Below are 20,620 nucleotides of genomic sequence, written 5' to 3' on the forward strand. Positions count from 1 at the left end.
GAAAGAGAATGGGAATGGGACTTGATATACCACTTTATCTGGTTTTTGCAACTACATTCAAAGAGGTTTACATAGCATATACAGGTACTTATTTGCACCTGGTGCAATGGAGGGTTAAATGACTTGCCCAGAGTCACAAGGAGCTGCAGTGGGAGTCAAACCCAGTTCCCCAGTGTCAAAGTCCGCTACACTAACCACTAGGCTACTCCACTCCGGAGGGTGTGGTAAATGGAGTTTACTCTGAGGAAAAGGATGTTCCTTAGTGCCAGCAGCAGATCAATCCAGTGACTAGTTGGTTGTGACCATCTACCAGCAAATGGAGATGAGAGAACACTGAACTGAAGTGCTTCATGGGATGGATAGCTCCTGGGTAGTCAGTATTCTCTATCTCCAGCAGGCGGGTGGACGGTTTCTCCACTAGCTCATGGCTTCCTTTGCTGCTAGTTCCTGACATTTGGTTTCAGGGTAGTTTTGGGGTGTGTGGCTAAGTGGCACCACCTTTGAAGGGCACATCTGGTCACCCCAGATCCATCCCCCACCCGGTACCACTCTTTGGCTGCCTCCATTCTCCTTTCACGTTTTTTTGTTTTGTTTTGTTTTTTAATAACTCTTTTTTTTCTTTTTTCTTTTTTTTTATTGACACTAAGATGAATCATACAATCAGATGGCGTAGAACTTCAGATAAACAATTGGGTTCAAATGCAGATAGCATAATAATGCCGCAGCAGTGTCATAAAGTTGAACAATAACTGATCTCCATCCTGAACTCCCCTCCATCCTTCCCTAACCCCTCCCCCCCTTCAAGAGTTCAAGATCCTACTACACATTGTTGGAGTGAGCAAATCCCAGATGGAGGCTCATGTTTTACAATACATGTCTCCCCCCCCCCCCCCCCCCCCCCCTCTTTGAGGCTAAGTCCGGTATGCCTTTCCTTTCCAAAGAGTAAAGGTGGATCATGGACGAGTGCAAGTGAGATACTGTCGGTCGCTCAACTATAATTGTAAAATCACTCTTTTCACCATGAGAGTAGAGCATTTCAAAAAGGCCTTTAGTCCTGCTGGTGCCATACCTTGAAATTTGAAAATGTCAAACAATTGGCCTGGGGTGAGAAGCCAAATAAACTTCAAAAGATAGGACACATGCAAGTTCAATTCTCTCTAAAATGTAAACACTAAAGGACAAGTCCAAAACATGTGACCCAAGTGAGCACCCCCACTTGAGCACTTAGGACACTTATTGTCATCTCGAAGAGTGGCTCAGAAAGCTCTATATGGAGATGCATATAATCGAAGTACAAATTTGTATTGTAGTTCCCACCAGCTTGCATTCTCTGTCAATCGATTGTCATTATGCGTGCACACACCTGTTCAGGCTGTAGACCAGTCCCCAAATCCGCATTGCATTGTTGAGTCACAAGAGAATAGTCATACTGATTGATAGAGTCCCTAACATGGTAATGAAAATATTTCAATGGTATAATCGGCTGAGCATCTAGTCCTAGCATTGCGTTGCAACTTTCCCAAGACTCTAGAGTCAAAGAAGCAATTGGCAAAGAGCATATATAATGGCTTAATTGTAAATATGCAAACACCTCTCTCTGGTCTAAATTGAATTCTTTGCAGAGGGCTGCAAATGGTTGAATGGTTCCGTGCTCTGATAATACATGATATAAGTAATGAATCCCCTGGGTGGACCATCATCAAAATATCCAGGAGGAACCCTCCACAGGGAATGCAGGGTTGCCTTGTATGGGAAGCAAAGGATGCAGGGGTCAGAAAATAAATGTAACAGACCCCGGAGGAGAGGTCCTGCCCACCAGAGCTTGAAGCCAGCATGCAAAATGTAGAGGCCCCAACAATTTGAATCTCTGTGCGGGTACAGGAAACAAATTGAGTGGAGCGAAACCAGGCTAAGAGGTGGCACATACAGCTGGACATGGAAAAGAGCCTTAGATCTAAAAGACCCAAGCCTTCCTTATGCCGAGGGAGCATCACCCTTGAAAATGTCATTCGGGTGCACTTCCCCTGCCACAAGAAAGTAGTCAATTTCCTGCGCAACCACCTCTCCTCTCTATATTGTAAAAATAGGGGCAAAATTTGAAAAGTATATATCCGCTTGGGAAAAAGAATCATGGTGTATAGTGCTATGTGGCCCAAAAGAGAAATAAGTAAGTTTTGCCACCCCTGAAGCAACTAGGCCATGCAATATTTTAAGGGCTCCATATTTGCAGAATAAAGAAGGGCTAAATCAGACAGAATGTGTACACCCAGGTAATTTTGTGCCCATCGTAGAGGAAAGGGACCCTCCCAGGTCTCTCATCTCAGATTGGACTGGCAGGGCCACTGGTTTTTGTAAGTTCAAGGCGAACCCAGAGAAAAGGCCAAATTGAGGTGTAAAGACTTTTGTGAGTGGGCGAGGTTCAAAAACATATCGTCTTCATAGGCCAAAACCTTCACTGAGTGGTTCAGTAGAGATACCACAACATTACTGTATTTGTTCATACCGGAATTGGCAAAAGCCGTTACGGTACTATGTAAGCCACATTGAGCCTGCAAATAGGTGGGAAAATGTGGGATACAAATAAATAAATACTCCAGAAACATCAGGATCTGCGCGAATCATTCTCAATAAGGGTTCCAGGTATAACAAGAAGAATAATGGCAAGAGGTGACAGCCCTATCTCGTGCCTACCTGAACCTCGAAAGTAAAAGACTTAATCTCATTGACTAGAAGGTGTGCTGTCCGCCCCCGGTATAAGGTTTCAATCGCCTGTAAGAACCATCCCCCTAAACCCATATAAGCTAAAACCTGGAATAAATAGTCCCAGCAAACTTTATCAAACGCTTTTTCAGCAGCTCAGGAAGGGGGAGTGGGTCGGAGCCATTCTTCCCCCCCCCCGAACTTGTGCTCTTGTTACATCGTGCCTACTTTTTAAAGGTGACGGGACAGGCGAGGAGCCAGATTTTGGAATTAACAGTGCAGCAAGCAGAAGCCCCTGCCTCCAAGAGATGCTGCACAGATTTGTATTACAGCACTTAAAAAAAAAAAAAAAAACTTATGAGTAGCCCGATGAAAGAGGTGCAGTGCCACTTGGCATAGTAACATAGTAGATGACGGCAGAAAAAGACCTGCACGGTCCATCTAGTCTGCCCACGATAAACTCATATGTGTATACCTTACCTTGATTTGTACCTGTCTTTTTCAGGGCACAGACCGTATAAGTCTGTCCAGCAGTATTTCCCGCCTCCCATCACTGGCTCCGGCACAGACCCCGTATAAGTCTGCCCTCCCCCATCCTAGCCTCTCAACCACCAACCCCTCTTCCCCCCGCCACCCAATTTCAGCTAAGCTTCTGTGGATCCATTCCTTCTGCACAGGATTCCTTTATGCCTGTCCCACGCATGTTTGAATTCTGTTACCGTTTTCATCTCCACCACCTCCCGCGGGAGGGCATTCCAAGCGTTCACCACCCTCTCCGTGAAGAAATACTTCCTGACATCTTTCCTGAGTCTGCCCCCCTTCAATCTCATTTCATGTCCTCTCGTTCTACCGCCTTCCCATCTCCGGAAAAAGATTCGTTTGCGGATTAATACCTTTCAAATATTTGAACGTCTGTATCATATCACCCCTGTTCCTCCTTTCCTCCAGAGTATACATGTTCAGGTCAGCAAGTCTCTCTTCATAAGTCTTGGAACGCAACTCCCATACATCCTCGTAGCGGCAATTAAACAGTATTGCCTAAAAATAGTGGTTGTTGCTGAGGGCACTCTTAAAAAATGTTTCTCTAAAAATATCAAAAAATTAAAAAAGAACTTGTTAATGTTAAATATTTTGAAAATTTAAACACAGTGGTGTTGATATGTGTGGATTTATATCATTGATCAAGGTGCTTCAGCAGTAAACGTATAGTCTTGGTTCTATTTGGAGTATGATTATTGACTACCAATGACTGTGAGATTGATTTGTGACTTATCAAAGTACCCAAAGGCCATTGCTTTTGTCCAAAGGTCTGTTTAAATAAAAAAAAAGGGGGGGGACCCCTCTTCAAGCTCATGACTAAAATTGCTGATAGTCTGGCTCTATTCACGCGTTCCACTTAAGACTTGAACTCAGAATAGAAGCTATTCCCTTGAAGATACGGATACATTCACTGTAAGTTAGTGTAAGTGCGGAGGCAAAATTCATTCTGTCGAAGCCCTACCTGCATTGGAACCTTGACTCTATTTTACCCATACTGATTTGTTCCCTGAAGCTTATTCTTTCTGATCGTTTGAGCCATCATGGTGACTGACTTTTCCAGATCCTCACACTTCATGAAAACATTTATTTAGATTTTCATCCTTTGAGTCCATTGATTTCTAATTGACCCAATACCCTTTTAATGTTTGTGAAGACATTTTTGTCATTCTTTTTTACCCCTTTTAGTTTCCCTCCCCCCCCCCCCCCCCCCCCCACACACACACACACACTTCTAATTCTGTTTACTGGATTTGGCTGTTTGAAGTATTTTAGACCTTTTGATATATACAGTGGACCTTATTTTCCTTCAGTGAGCAATAATATTCTGATGGATTCCTTCATTACCACCATGTTCCTTCCTTGGCTTGCAAGATTACTGAATCGAGAAAAGTTGAACATGTTTAAGTTACCAGAGTCATCCCCTACTTTTTCCTTATTGTTTAGCTAACTTGAATTATAGTAAGGCCTTGAAGGCTTAGGGACCAAAACTGCAATGTCACTGGGTGATGTGATTCCTTTGTGATGTCATGACCGTGCTGTAATTGTTAAGGGTATAAATACCAATGTGACACCAAAAGTCTTTAACATCAAGCGCTGCCAGGCTACTGGCCATATGCCTGGCCACACTGGCAATGGCCCAGAAAAACTCTTCTTTCTTAGTTTGCGTTCTTTTGTGAAATAACATGTCTACGGTACCTGTGTATCGTCTATGCTGGAAGGCAGTGGCAGCTCAGGAGGCACTCTATAGTGGAAGTAAATGGAATGTACAGCTCCCACCTCGGAAAATATTCCTAAGAACAACAAAAAGGTTAGAACTTTTCCTTTATCGCTGCCGTCTGTGAGAGGGATTTTGTGCACTTGAAGTCACTTTTGCTGTGTAACTTTGCAATTATTATTTCCTTCCTTGTAGTTTGTTAGTGAAGAGCAGCGTCTTTTTTTTTTTGGGGGGGGGGAGGGGGGGGGATACATATTAAACAAGAGTGAAACACATGTTCAGATGTTACAAATCATTCAGTTAATAAGTAGAGTAAAGATGAGAAAAGTCAGCTAAAGACCAGTTTCTATACATTGAAATAATTCGAAAATAAAAAAAAATCTTGTGACTTCCTAAAATATAATTTCTTATCAACCCTAAGTTCAAATGGTAGGGAGTTCCAAAATGATACAGCCTTATAAGAAATAGAAGTAGACAATATTCCCTTAAATCTAGCATTACGTACTGACAGGAAATACAATAGATATTGTCCTCTTAAACGATCACACTTAAATTCAGTTGAAATATTAACCATACAAGATATTTCCTTGTGTGTTGTTGTATTATTTTTGATTTTATGTGAAAGCAGTGCTCCTCCAAGCCCAAGGCCTGACCCTGCTGTCTCCTTTTTAAGGCTGGATGCCCCCCGCCAGCAGTCTCACTCCCCAACTAGATTAAACACCCTTACTAAGCTTGATTATCTTCTCCCCTCCCCTTGGCAGGTTCAATCTCCTTTTTAGGTTGGATGCTCATCCAGCTATCTTTCTGTAAGATCCCCAGTTTTCTCAAACTCTGTTTTAGCACGCAAATTCCCACAGTTCGCTCTCACAACCTCTTCCCCCATCAGACACTCATTGTTCTCTTCCTCACATCTGCTCCCAGCACATATACAACCCCTTAGCTCTCTTTTTGTAAAACTCATTTCTTGACTTAGGAGCCATTTAGGCATCTTTCTGTAACTACCCTACCCCCATTATCTCACCAGCACCCATAGCTGTTTCTCAACCACTCTTCCCTGCTGTGCACAGACGCTCATAACTCACTCTCTCGATCACCACTCTTCCCCTCCATACATCTTTCTTTCATAGTTCTCTCAATCACCACCTCTGCCATACAAGCATCACAGCATACCCCCCTAGCTTTCCCATGTCTCATATACCCTCAGTAGCTGAATTCCACCCTCTCCCCATGGTCCTGTTTTTCAGCCCCCACAAACTTATACAGTTGAGTCTCCACACAAAATGCTACATGTCCGTTGGCCACACTGATACCCAGCTTTCTCCTCCTCCTGCAGTTCTCTTCTCCCTTGCATACAGACACCTACATCTTTCCCTTCCTGTAGCCCTTACGCGCCCCCCCCCCCCCCCCCCTTTCCAGGCATGTGGAAGAAAAGAAATTTCACCTGAGTCTTGACAGTTTCACTGTCTCCCCCGTCCCCATTTTCCATTCACCCGTTTGCTCCTTTTTCATTTTTAAACAAAAGCAAAAGGAGTAGAGCAAAGAAAATTGAGAGAGCACATTAATCGCAAGAAAAACTTTCTTCAGTTTGTCTTTGTTTGTGACTACAGGGGGTCATTTTATCTGGGGAGGCAGCTTCCCTCCTTACCCACTGTACCCAGAGGAGCTCACATAGCCAGTGGTATTTTACCAAACTTTGTGCAGCAATTTCAGTGCTAATGTAGGCTGCAGCACTGGGCCCCCACTTTCACTCACAGCCAACGGTGCACAGCTGCCAGGCACTACACCTCTTGTCAAAGCCTTCTCTGGAGTGGAAAGGCAGCCCTACCACCGGAGCATTCTTTAGATCCAGTTTCAAATGCACAATAAGTCTTGCAATTCCTGGGCAGTGGCTAAGGGTGAGAGCAATCATATTATCACATTCCACTTTAGATTCCTTTTTATAAACAATGCCTGTACTTGATGTGGCTAACACCCATGAAAATAATTCTCGCCACCAGGAACAGCAGATTCTACAAGACTCCTCATATTCCTTAAAAACTTCTACAGATTTGGAGGGGAGGCAGGCCAGGCCGCCAGGGGATCCCAGTGGTGTCTTGGAGGTTCATTCCTCACAGCGAGAATTATTTTTATGGGTGCTAGCCACAAACTGGAATTTTCCCAGACTCTTAACAGAATCCTTTCTCACCTTATTGGGCTCCAGCTAAAAGAGCAATGGTCCAGAGCAAAATCTTTTTAACCTTGATTTTACAGTACTGGTTGATTCAAGCTAACAAACAGGAGACCAAATGAGTACTACAACTTCTGCAGTCATTTGTTTTGTCAAAAATCAGTCTAGTTCCTTCTCAGGATATCTGGGAGCAAAGTTGATATATCTGGGCAATAGTTTTTCTTCGGAAGTTCTAAAACTACAGTCCTTGTTCCTGCCAGCTCCCCAAGCATGGGATTATATGTAGGTCCTGGGATCGGTAGCAGTGAATTAGGGACAGAGAAAAGTACCTGCGTATAATGTGTACAGTGCTGCATACGTCTAGTAGTGCTATAAGTAGTAGAATTGTCTGGTCTGTCAACCATTTGGAACTGAAAGGGGTTTATCTAGCAATTAATTATCAGATAGTGAAGAGCCAGAATACTCTGTGGCAGTGCAGCAGGTGACCTACATAAACAAGGAGAAACCAGAAGTGAGGCTGTAGCGAAGGAAACTTGACTGCTGCTCTCTTGGGTGGAATGCAACCTACTGAACCTACTTTTGGCAGCTTATGAAACCAGAGTTCAGAACACCCAAGCTGATTTTCTCAGCAGATAATTCCCACTCCCAGATCTAGAGATTACCTCCAGAAGCATTCTTCCTAATAAAGTGCTGGGGCAAGCCCATGATTAATCTTTTGGCAATGAGAGCCAATGCTGAGCTGCATCTTTAATAAAGCCAAATGAAAGAGATCAGATCACTTCTACAACCCTGGTTGCAGAAGCAGATTCTCTATCTTTTCCGTCTCTGATGGTAGGTCAGTTCCTTCAATGGATCAGTTACCACTCTGACCCGATTATCTTGGTAACTCCAGACTGGCCCAGGGGGCCTTGGTTTGCAGATCTTATATGTCTCAAGATAGATCAGTCGCTCTTTATTCCCCAAAGGAGAGATGATTGCTTCTCTAAAGGCAAGCGATCATGGAATTTCCAACCTGCTTTTGTCTTACTGCTTGGCTCTTGGCTGTTAAAAACCAGTACCGACCAAGGATCACACATTCAAAACAATACTTTCAATTCAGTATGTTTCCAAAACTGTCGTGTGATCCTAAAAGTATACTCAGTTGGAGATTCCCCACCTCTGCCTGATTTGATTCTTCCTATTGACAGAGAAAGCAAAGTTCCTTATCTGTAACAGGTATCCTATATAATAATTCTCACCTCCAACGTTCTATTCGTCTTGCTGACTGAGACCGTGGCTCCTTGGTCTGCTAGGCTCCGTAGATCAGGCTGACATCAGAGCCAGAGGAGGAAGGGCGAAAGGGGCAGGGCACAGGGGCGGAGGCGGAGCTTCAACGACAACACAGTCCAAGGCAGGGTGGAATCAGCAGGCAAGGGAAATACAGATTGACCAGCCAGCTGGAGGAGGTGGAGCCAGGGCGGAAGTGGCCAAAACGGGGCATCAGAGGCTTGGCAACAGGTCCGGGGCCCCGCGCCCGGAAGAGAACCGCTATCCTTGGAGCACCGGTGCTGCCAAAATGACTGGCGCTCCAAACTGCAGCAGTGGCAAGAGCGCCGCACTGGCGCCACCATGGTGGCCGGCATAGCAATCCGGGTGAGGAGTGTGGTGTCGGAGCGTCGGCCCAGCCAGTATGGCCGATGCTCCCCTTCACGGAGGCGGGGCCGAGGAGCGGGCAAGATGTGCAGCAGGTGAGGAGCACGACAGGTGCGCAATTAAAAAGAAGTTGGGGCCCTGAGAGGGGGGGGGTGGGGACGCACACACTCTCTGTCTCTCATATGCACTCTCTCTGACACACTCTCTGTCTATCATACTCTATCTGCATACGTCGGACAGAAGGGGGCGCCTGGACCCTGAAACTGGGAGGGACGGACGGACCCTGAAACTGGGAGGGAGGAGGAGGGCCCCGGCACACACTCTCATTCTCACACACAGTCTCTCTCTCACACAGACACACTCGCACCCAGTCTCACTCTCTCTCTGTCACACACACACACTCGCACAGTCACTCTCACACACACTCTCTCAAACATACACACTCCGAAGAAAACCTTGCTAGCGCCCGTTTCATTTGTGTCAGAAGCGGGCCATTTTTACTAGTAGATCATATTCATGAGAACAAGGGTTCTGTCACAGGAGCAGCAATTGTTAAGAATGATCATGCATGTTCTAGATTTTTAAGCTGATTTGAGTTCCGAGGAGGCTGCTTTGTCTTGGCACCATTGGATGACTTTACCTGCTTGTGTTTCATTTATCCTGCTGTCTACAGAGAACCCTAAGTACAAGTAAGCAACTTCACTATATTAAAGGTTTTTGTCTTACACAAAATATGGATATATGTATTCATGTTCAAAAATTTCTTCTACCTATACTAAAATGCCGCACTATTGGTGCACAGCAGAAAGGAAGTAGGGGTGGACACTGAACTTCCACAAACAGAAGAGGATTCTAGAGATATAATTAAGAAAGTTTATTCTAGAATTACCTCATATGATCTCAAAGGACCCAACACGGGACTGTGTTTCAGCAGAGAACTGCCTTCTTCAGGGGTCATGAACAAATAGCATATTTTACTATTTTGCTGAATACAAATAATGAAAAATATTATATGGCCCAATACAAATACCGGATACGAATAATGAGCATTGAGCTTTAACAAAAATAATAAAAGAATCAATGTGAAATCAGAAATCGTATTTATTTAAGTAGGATTTAGCACAGTAGAGCCCTGGATTTCGTGTTCTAATTTAAATTACTATTCAGCCGAATATTCACTATTTGGGGCCAGATTGAATAGAATACAAATATTTGGTACAGCCCTCATGGTGAGTGAGTTCTGCAGAGCCAGTGATGCTTGAAAATCAAATTAATCTGCAGTCGCACCAACAGATATCACCTGAAATGCTCTTGGGTGGAGCCTGGGTCATAGAGTGTGGGGAATCCTCTTCTGATTTGTTTGTGGAGGTCCGTTGTCCATTCCTACTTCCTTTTTGCGTAGGGACTTTTTCTTCTGGTCTCTTTGGGTTTGCACTATTGGTGCCCAACACTGTTTGTTTTTTTTTCATCAAATATGTTCAACAAATGCTGCTAATGTAAATTTTGGATCCTTTTCAGCACATAGCTTCAATGCTCCAAATGGCCTTTGTAAAATCCAGTGGACTAATTTGGCCCTTTTGTTGTCTCCTATAGTGAGCACAAAGATTCCATAGAGAAGAAACACAAAGAGAGAGAAAAGGAGAGACACAAAGATGGCAGCCTGGAGAGACTCAAAGATGGCAGCTCAGAGAAACACAAGATTGCCAGCTTGGAGAGAAACAAAGATAGTAGCTTAGAGAAACACAAAAACAAACACAAAGAAAAAGATAAGGAAAAACGAAAGGAAGAAAAGGTTTGTGCTTTCTTCAGCCTCTCTTCTCGCATTAAATGTTGAAGTTTTGACGTACTGCATATCATTAATGCCATCACTTGTCACGATCCAGATTGATGCTTTGTGCCAGTCCAGTAAAGAACAAAATGTAATACAGAATCATAAAAAGCAGAAAATATTTGTAATTTGCATGTTGATTTTACTTACATTTTAAATCGAGCCTGAAATGTATTCCTGGTCTGTACTCTTCTCCAAGGACAAGCAGAATGGTGTATACACACTGATGGGTGACATAATCTGACGGAGCCTGGAGCGGAAAGCGCTCCCCAGTATTCTTCCAGAAGCTTTTGGAAGTGTCTACTGCGCATGTGCATGTCCTCCCGAATTGTCGTGCTCAGCCAGCTTAGTCTAATTTTTCTATGGATCAGTGTTGTTTTTGCATTTGTGCCTCACAGCGTGTGTCAACTTTTCATCACACTGTGGTTTTCTGTCTGCAGTTATTATCTTGCGTGTAAGTGTTCGTTTGTGGCCAGTTTTTCTCATCCTCCTTGGGGTTTTTTTAGCCAGGTTTCTTGACATTTTAATTATTTTCTGAGGCCCACTATGCCCCCTTAGGCCTCGGGGACACTGTTTTCACCATTGATCCATTAGATTTCACTTCAGTTATTTTTCCTGTCATGCCCACCATGGTTTTAAAAAGTGCTCCAGATGCAACAGGACCATGTCCCTTATTGACACTCATAATTGTGCCTACAGTGTCTGGGGCCTGATCATAATCACTCTTATTGTATACACTGCTTACAGATTCAAGGAGAGGCATTAAGGGCTGAGAGAAACAGCACAAACAGATTTTTTTGCACCAAGAAGTTCAGTCCATCCACTTTGGCAACTCGGGCATCAGTCTCTATGGTTCTGGGAGCTGCATCGGACACTGGGGACACATCAACATCAAGAGGGCCTCCACCTTCCTCAACATCAAGCATCAACAGTGGCCGCTAGGATCAGGCATCCTCTGATCCTCCCAAAGGCGAGAGAGGATTCGATGATATCCTTGTCGATGCCGAGGGACTCCAGTGCCATTCATCAGACAAAGGCCAAGAAGCATCAGCATTGTTCCCCTTCAAGGCACCGTGTTGAGAGTATCGAAGCATCGAAGTCGCTGATGTCCTCGAAACACTCCTGACGTGAGAACTGCTCAACCTCCTGAGTACTGAATGATAGTGCCAGCCTCCATTGATCCAAGACAGATCACTGATACTACCCAGTAATTTTAGAACATGGTCATCAATGTTAGCCCTCGAGGAGCATTTCCAAGAAGAGATGGGGTGGCTACTTCTTGCATCCATATAGCTTCTTAGCACACACTTTTATGGATTTCGCAGACAGTCTCTCGGAGGTTGAGGACCTCTGCACACAATCTTCTTTGCAAGTGTATGCTGATAAGAAGCTATACAGATGCGAGCATAGGAGTGAACTTTTAACTGCCTCCAGGAAAGCATAGCTGCAATTCCCATGATTGCTGCAGAAGACCTTCCAGCAAGAGGGAGACTGAATTTTTTTTCACACAGGGTGGCCCCTTGTAATCTCAGACTGGTTCATTCTCAAAATTGTCTGGACAGGTTACACACCCAATTGGAAAGACTCCCTCCAAATTGGCCACTAAGAGGTCCAAGTTAAGCTCTCAGAACCAGGAATTGTTTACAAAAGTACTCTTCCTTTTTACAGCTAAAGCGGCTGAACCCTTTCCACCAGGGGAAAGAGGGAAGGGACTTTTTCACTCCAATTACTTCCTGGTCACCAAGAAGACGGGGATTTCATCCCATCCTAGACCTCCACATGGCCTCCACGGTTCATGCCATCCACATGATGTGCCTAAATTTGCTATTCATCTGAACAAAAAGGTCCCTCAGTTCTGGCAGACTAGCCTTGGATGCCTTTCTCCTTCATTGAAGGAGGAATCTTCTGTATGCGTATCCTCCAAAGCCTCTGGAGCAAAAACTCTCCTGAAGCTCAGGCAGGATCATGGAACCATGATTTTCCCTTTTGACTGCAGTAGATCTGGTTCCTTCTACTTCTGGAGCTAGCCTCCAAAGAGCCATGAAGACCAGAATGCTTTCTGACTTTCATCACTCGGAACGAGGGGTTCCTCCTGCATCCTGACCTCCAGTCCCTAGCTCTCACAACTTGGAAGTTGAGAGATTAGAAGTGGACTACTTCAATCTGCTGGACAGTCTCCCAGGTACTGCTGACTTCCAGGAGAGATCATATGGTTTCAGATGGAAGAAATTGTAATTTGGTGTAAGGGCCTTTTTCCTGTCCTACACAAAAACTGCTTTAATGCTGTCAGTCTAACTCCATAAGGACCTAAATGCAATTGGAACTTCTGCATCTAACATCTCTGCTCTGCCTTTAGTTGTTCACTTCATGAGGGGCTTACTTCATGAGCGGTGGGATTTTAATCCTTTGGTCAAGTTTCCCAAAGTGTGATGGGATCTCAATTCTGTCCTTACCCAGCTGATGAAATGTCAGTTGTTCTGCCAATTGTTTTCCCAAAGGTGAAAGGGCACTGTAAGCTCTGGATTGCAGGAAAGCCTTGGCCGCCTATCTGGAGTGGACTAAAATCCATAGAAATTCCACCCAGCTATTTGTTTCCTTTCACTTCAATAGGAAGGGAGCTACCATTGATAAATGCACCCTTTCGAATTATCTAGCAGACTACATAAGTATTGCCATACTGGGACAGACCAAAGGTCCATCAAGCCCAGCATCCTGTTTCCAACATTGGCCAATCCAGGTCACAAATACCTAGCAAGATCCCCCAAAAAGTACAAAACATTTTACGCTACTTATCCTAGAAATATTTTCCACGCCCAATTTAATAATGGTCTATGGACTTTTCCTTTAGAAAGCCGTCCAAACCTTTTTTTAAACTCTGCTAAGCTGCCTTTACCACATTTTCCGGCAACGAATTCCAGAGTTGAATTACATGTTGAGTGAAGAAACATTTTCCCCTTGATTGTATCCCACTTTTTCCTCTGGGAATGCCATCCGTGTGGATATACCATCTTGCTTGTCCTTGGAGAAAGCGAAGTTATTTACCCTGTAGCAGGTGTTCGCCGAAGATAGCAGGATGAATATCCACACAACCACCCCACCCATCTTCCCTTGGAGTTCCATTCTATCAGTTACTTTACTAGACTGAGAAGGTCCCGCACAATAACACTGGGAGGGAAGATGAATGCATGTACGGTAGGCACTTCTAAAAGCTTCTGGAAGAATGCTGGAGAGCGCTTGCCATGCCAGTCTCCGTCAGATGACATTGCCCATCATTGTCATATATCCTGCTGTCCTTGGTGTTCTCCAAAATAACATAACTACTTATGTTGTTGTGGATGTTCATCCTGCTGTCCTTGGAGAACACCATGGACAGCAGGATATAGCCACAGGTGAGTCCTTTGGCTATATTTCATTAACTTGCTGAAGATTGTCAGCATGGACAAGCTTCTTTAATGTGATTTCTCTTGGATTTCACAGCTGTGCAATCCAAGACCCCTCTGTTTCATAGACATGTGACTCTGTACCAGAAAAGTAGAGTCCAGAACAGTTTTTATGATAACCTTTAACTAGCTGCCTTTGGTTGCTACGTGTTATATCTGGAGCATGATGAGAGATTTAATTTAATACAAAGTCTTATAGCCCCACTGCTTTCGGCCTAGGGCTGTAGAGAGTGGATTACAGCAGAAGACAGATTGTGCTCAGATTAGGTTTTATGGTTGCCATTCACTACTGAACTTCTGCCTTGTGTCTAGTTCTGCTTATGTGTGCCCTGGATTCTACCATATATACTGCTTTGAGACTTCTGAAGGACCATGCATAGTAGAGGTTATTTAGATGTTTTGCTTCTGTGCAGCTAAACACATACTATATATCAGACGCTTACAAGTTTTAAGCGATGCTGCTTTTACAGATCACGCACAAATTAAACCACTTTCCCTCTGTGTCATAAGACATTGAGATATTCCTGTGTTTTGGTTTCTCAGATCAAATCCTCAAGTGGCGATGTGAAAGTGAAGAAGGAAAAAGAAAATGGCTTTTCAAGGTACATTTCTCACATCTTAAAAACAGGACCTCTATTCCCTGTCAGCACATAATTCATCTTGGATTAGACAGCAGTAGTTGGTTTATATGTTCTTTGCTGATCGTATCTGAAGCATGGTATAGAGAATAATTTTATTACAGGTTGCCGAGGCTGTAAAGACATAAGCTGCAACTTATGTGCCTTATTTCATAAAAGGAATATATGTGTGTGTGCGCCTATTTCTGGGAGGCAATTTTACAAAATTTGCATGTGCTTTCAAGGCTATAATATATGCGAGACTTGGAGTTGCGCCCAACAGAAATTAGAGAAGCTAACAAATTTGGTAACAATGTAACGGTGACTTTATGTAATTAGGAAAAGAGAAGATAACGGATTTTTAAAATTCTTTGCATGATTGATTCTGTTACTAGTAGGGCTGTGGAGTTGGTACATCAAATCTTCAGCTCCTACCTGAACAACAAAAAAAAATACAAGTATAAAATGATAAATTTACCATATATTATGAGTTTTTCCATTTTGAAGCTGATCGATTCATTTTTATTGACTCCGACTCCACCCAGAATTGCTTCCTACTCCATCTCCACAGCCCTGGAGTTGTCTGCAAAACCTAAGCGCAAGAGCACTGCAATAGTGAGAACAATCCAAAAGCACTTTAAAATTATTGCGTTAGGGAAGCAAAATCCTCAGTATCCCCAGTTTTGAAACATGTACATAGCAGCTTACTGAGATTATATATAGTCACTGGTTTGATTGTTTCTCCACAGTCAGAAAAAAATTGTAACAAATGATATATTATGAAGAGAAAGACGACTACTACTATAAATCATTTCTATAGCGCTACACCTCTTCCCTGGGCTCCCTGATCTCATCTCATGGTTTCCAGTATCATCTCTATGCTGATGACACCCAACTGTATCTCTCCACACCAGACATCACCGCGGAGACCCAGGCAAAGGTATCGGCCTGCTTATCCGACATTGCTGCCTGGATGTCCAACCGCCACCTGAAACTGAACATGTCCAAGACCGAGCTTATCGTCTTTCCACCAAAACCCACTTCTCCTCTTCCTCCACCTTGTATCTCAGTTGATAACACCCTCATCCTCCCCGTCTCATCTGCCCGCAACCTCGGAGTCATCTTTGACTCCTCTCACTCCTTCTCTGCGCATATCCAGCAGATAGCCAAGACCTGTCGCTTCTTCCTCTTTAACATCAGCAAAATTCGCCCTTTCCTGTCTGAACACACCACCCGAACTCTCGTCCACGCTCTCATTACCTCTCGCCTGGACTACTGCAACTTACTCCTCACTGGCCTCCCACTTAGCCATCTATCCCCCCTTCAATCTGTTCAGAACTCTGCTGCACGTCTCATATTCCGCCAGAACCGATATACTCATATCACCCCTCTCCTCAGGTCACTTCACTGGCTTCCGATCAGATACCGCATTCAATTCAAGCTTCTCCTTCTTACCTACAAATGCACTCAGTCTGCTGCCCCTCACTACCTTTCTACCCTCATCTCCCCTTACGTTCCCGCCCGTAACCTCCGTTCACAGGATAAATCCCTCCTCTCAGTACCCTTCTCCACCACCGCCAACTCCAGGCTCCGCTCATTCTGCCTCGCCTCACCCTATGCTTGGAACAACCTTCCTGAGCCCTTACGCCAAGCCCCCTCCCTGCCCGTCTTCAAGTCTTTGCTTAAAGCACCCCTCTTCAATCCTGCGTTCGGCACCTAACCCTTAACGTTCAGTGAATCCAGACTGCCCCAATTTGACTGCCCCTATCGGACCGACCGTTCACTTGTCTATTAGATTGTAAGCTCTTTGAGCAGGGACTGTCTCTCTTTGTTAAATTGTACAGCGCTGCGTAACCCTAGTAGCGCTCTAGAAATGTTAAGTAGTAGTAGTAGTACACAGCGCTTCACAATTTAACAAGAAGAAAGACAGTCCCTGCTCAAAAGAGCTTACAAAAAAAAGCTTTACATGACAAAAACACAAGTCTGGACCAAAGAAAACTCCATAAAGCAGTGGACTACAAATCCTGGTTTCAGAATTATATTGCAGTTTGAGACTCATGATTCAAAAGATTTATAGTCCATTATGGTCTGAAATTTCACTGTCAATATCCAAAAGCATACATTGATCTGCATTGGCATCTCCTATTTTATGACTTGCAAAAAGAAAGTTTTTCTCATTCTTCTTTTGTATCCATTTTTATTAATTAGTTTGCATAGAAAAACTAACCATAAAGAAACACAATACTGTTTCAAGGTCCTCCTTTCACATCGTCCTCCTGTCATGAGTCATTTCAAATGCGACGTGCATGAAAAGCTTGCTGATGTGCCATTCACTGGAGAGAATTTCTTCAGAGATTAGTTTTTTAATTTTTATTTGGATTTTACTCGCTCCTTTTTCAGTTGTAGCTCAAGAGTTACATTCAAATTCTAGGTCCTTCCCTGTCCCTGGAGGACTGACAATCTAATTTTGTACATTTCATGAATTTTCTACCCTCTTTAAATCTGCAGTGGTTGCCTATCACAGCAACTCAGAAAAATGGTCATTAATTTTATTCTCTGTTTATCAGGTGAAATGCCTGTTGTATTAAAGCAAGCAACTAGTTAAGTAGAAAAGAACTAAATTTGACATAGAACTTTTAAACTTGGACTAGTCTTTTTTTTTTAATCAAGTGTGTGCACTAATATTCAAAACATGATTTTGGTCTGCAATATTTAGACTGTCTATTTTGGCTGATTCTGTTGCCCCTTTGAAATGTAATCTTTGGTTTACCCCTGAGCTTGAATTGTTGAAGGATGAAATATGAGAAAAAATGAATGAAAATTGCTATGGAGAAAAGCGATCAGTTGGCTAGCAAAACAGTATTGATACAAATGGATAGTCAAATGGCGATGTGTTACATCAGCAAGAAGGAAGGAGCAGGATGAACCGCCGGGATGTAGACCTGAGCCATTTCTCACAGAATGTCTCTGAGCCATTTACCTGGCAGGTAATTACAATACCCTGGCAGACAAGCTGAGCTGTGCATTATGGCTGCATGAATGATCCTTATAAGTACATAAGTACATAAGTAGTGCCATACTGGGAAAGACCAAAGGTCCATCTAACCCAGCATCCTGTCACCGACAGTGGCCAATCCAGGTCAAGGGCACCTGGCACGCTCCCCAAATGTAAAAACATTCCAGACAAGTTATACCTAAAAATGCGGAATTTTTCCAAGTCCATTTAATAGCGGTCTATGGACTTGTCCTTTAGGAATCTATCTAACCCCTTTTTAAACTCCGTCAAGCTAACCGCCCGTACCACGTTCTCCGGCAACGAATTCCAGAGTCTAATTACACGTTGGGTGAAGAAAAATTTTCTCCGATTCGTTTTAAATTTACCACACTGTAGCTTCAACTCATGCCCTCTAGTCCTAGTATTTTTGGATAGCGTGAACAGTCGCTTCACATCCACCCGATCCATTCCACTCATTATTTTATACACTTCTATCATATCTCCCCTCAGCCGTCTCTTCTCCAAGCTGAAAAGCCCTAGCCTTCTCAGCCTCTCTTCGTAGGAAATGTAACGGAAATGATATTTCAAGAGTGGGGCACTCCATTAGATCTTTTCATGATGCAGAAGAAAAAGGTACCTCAGTTGTGTGCTAAGATGGGTGCCCATGGCAGACTAGCCTTGGATGCCTTGCTCCTAGATTGGCAGGAGGGTCTTCTGTACGAGTATCCTCACTTATAGTGAGAACTTTCTAGAAACTCAGTTGGGAAAGGGGAATTAAAGTTCCAGAAGAGGAGGAGGAAATCATCTTTAAGAAAAGACCTATATAACTGGCTTTAATAAAAGAGCTTTTTTTTTCCCGACGAATCAGAGGAAACTGCCCAGTCCATTGGGGTCTGACCAGTTCTCTGGTAGTTCAGAAAAGCCTGAGTTGAATGATCCCAAACTGGCTACTCATGCCCACTCCCCCCCCCCCCCCCCCGATGTGTTTAGCACCCCATCTCTTTTGGAGCTCTGGAGCTGCTGCTGGTGATGGGGAGTGCCTGGCAGATGTGATTGGTGTTGATCGCACGTTAGAGTTGGCAGCTTGCACTTGCAACTGATGGGCGGCTTCTAGGGCAGAGCAGGGAGCGTCGACCTGCAAGCTTTCCTCACCACAGAAGGCTTGAATCTGCCTCTTGGGGATGGGGGCGGGCTTTAGGATTTTATTTTTCAAATGCATCCTTTAAAGCCTAATGTTAAAGCAGCAGGATTTGAAGAGCGTTGGCTTTATTATGCTCAGAAGGTGGTGGTAGGGAGATAAGAGTGCATGTATTTAAAAGCAGACAGATGGAAATGTTATTTGATGGAGTGTTCCTTCTTACAATTGGTGTTAGACCTTGGCTACAATGAAGAACTGTCCGGACCAACAGCTCCAGACCTCCCATTAAATTTTCTGTGGTAAAGGTAGAGACTACTTATGGCGAAATGGTGAATTTTCCAACATGTGAATTATAAGAATATTTCTTGAATTGTATTTCTCTAGTTTAGCCAGCAAGTGGTGCGTGTGTTTTATGTTTAAAGCTGTTACAGAGAAATGACTGTTCCTTTTTTAGTTTAACACAAAGAGGAAGTAGCCTGCAGTGATGTGGCCAGCTACTTTTAAAAAATGTTGTTCTGGGCCCTAATTGGCCCAGGAGTTCAATTCCAGTCTGGAAATACTGGATTTTTCTCCAGTCTCAGTTTTACTGAGACCTGTGAGCAGTTACATTTTGTAACCTGTAAGCAGCTATATTTCCTGTACTTCCCAGGCAGCGATAAAATGTTTACATATTTTTATAATTGATCCTTATTCAGTTACCTGTTGTTTTCCATCTGTTTTTGTAGTTTACTGTTCAATTTTTTTAATGACAATAAACTTTTTTTTTTTTAGTTTGACTCTGCTTGTCTGGACTAAGAATCCTGATGGTTTCTGTGTTGGGTCTGTGAATGAATTCTAGGAACTATGGGACCATGAGATTGTGGCCCCAGTAACCTAGAAATCACCGAGGATAACTTGAGTGGAAGACTCGCCCAGAGGTGTTTGGGACCCAGTTGGTAGGAGGGTGCTAGCGTAGAGCACATGCTCATTTGCAGTTGGACCCGAGCTGTGCTGGGATAGACCCTCTTAAGTGGCCACAGGGTTAGCCCCAGGCGGGTAGCTAGGCGTTTCGTGACATTGCTTCTGTGCATTCACTCGGAAAACTGCTGTGCATAGCTTTGCATGCACATTTGTATAGTAATTAGCTCATTATAATAGCTTTTCATATAATTTTCGTTAGCTGCTACTGTGAGGGGAAAAGAGCTCACAGAACCCCCTTTGTGCATGTCTGGCTGAACTCCCTGCTTGCTAAACTGGCTAGAACTGGTGTAAAACCCACGTTGCTGGCTCTTTAGGTTTTGTGAATCTGGGCCTTAGTCTCACATGACAGCAGCAGGTGGGAAGTGGTGTTCATGTATGGTGAAGTTTCTCAAAAGTTTCTAGTATATTCTAAGCTGGAGGAGCTTCCCTGCAATGTGCTCTGCTGATTTCACCCGTACTGTTAGGACTTGTATGCTGCTTTCCACGGAGACCATCTGCTGAATAAACATCTTTATAAAATGATTCCCATTATGCAGATATACAAACTAAGTTTAACATTAGAAAGTATAATGCCCTGTTGTTCTGGGAAGGGCGGTTATGAAATTACTAAGAGGGATGTCTAAGAGCCTGAAACTAAGGGGGAAATACAAAGCTGAAGGTCATCCTTTAGTGCCCAAAACCCTTGCAGCATTCCAGCCCTCAAGTGCTTGTGTTTTCAGACTTGACGTGCAGCTCTTCCTTTGTGCCATAGTCTAAATCCAGGGAGGCAGATCATACAGCCCACTCTGTGGAAGCTATCTGAAGTAGAGTTTATTTCTAGAAGTTTTTATTCCTGTAAGATATTTGAAACTGTTACATTGTAAGGATTCAGCAAATGTAAAAGCTTTTG

General features: G+C 43.6%; 1 protein-coding gene across 1 annotated transcript in view; it reads left to right on the plus strand.

Annotated features, from left to right (window-relative positions):
* Window positions 1–20,620, plus strand: part of TOP1 (DNA topoisomerase I) — a 148,646-nt gene that overhangs the window by 45,822 nt on the left and 82,204 nt on the right. The window contains exons 4-5 of the mRNA XM_030213569.1: window positions 10,347–10,545; window positions 14,565–14,623. Of these exons, the coding sequence (XP_030069429.1) occupies window positions 10,347–10,545; window positions 14,565–14,623 (258 nt within the window). The remainder of the gene's footprint in view (window positions 1–10,346; window positions 10,546–14,564; window positions 14,624–20,620) is intronic.

This window comes from Microcaecilia unicolor, chromosome 8, assembly GCF_901765095.1.
Source record: "Microcaecilia unicolor chromosome 8, aMicUni1.1, whole genome shotgun sequence".
Lineage (NCBI taxonomy): Eukaryota > Metazoa > Chordata > Amphibia > Gymnophiona > Siphonopidae > Microcaecilia > Microcaecilia unicolor.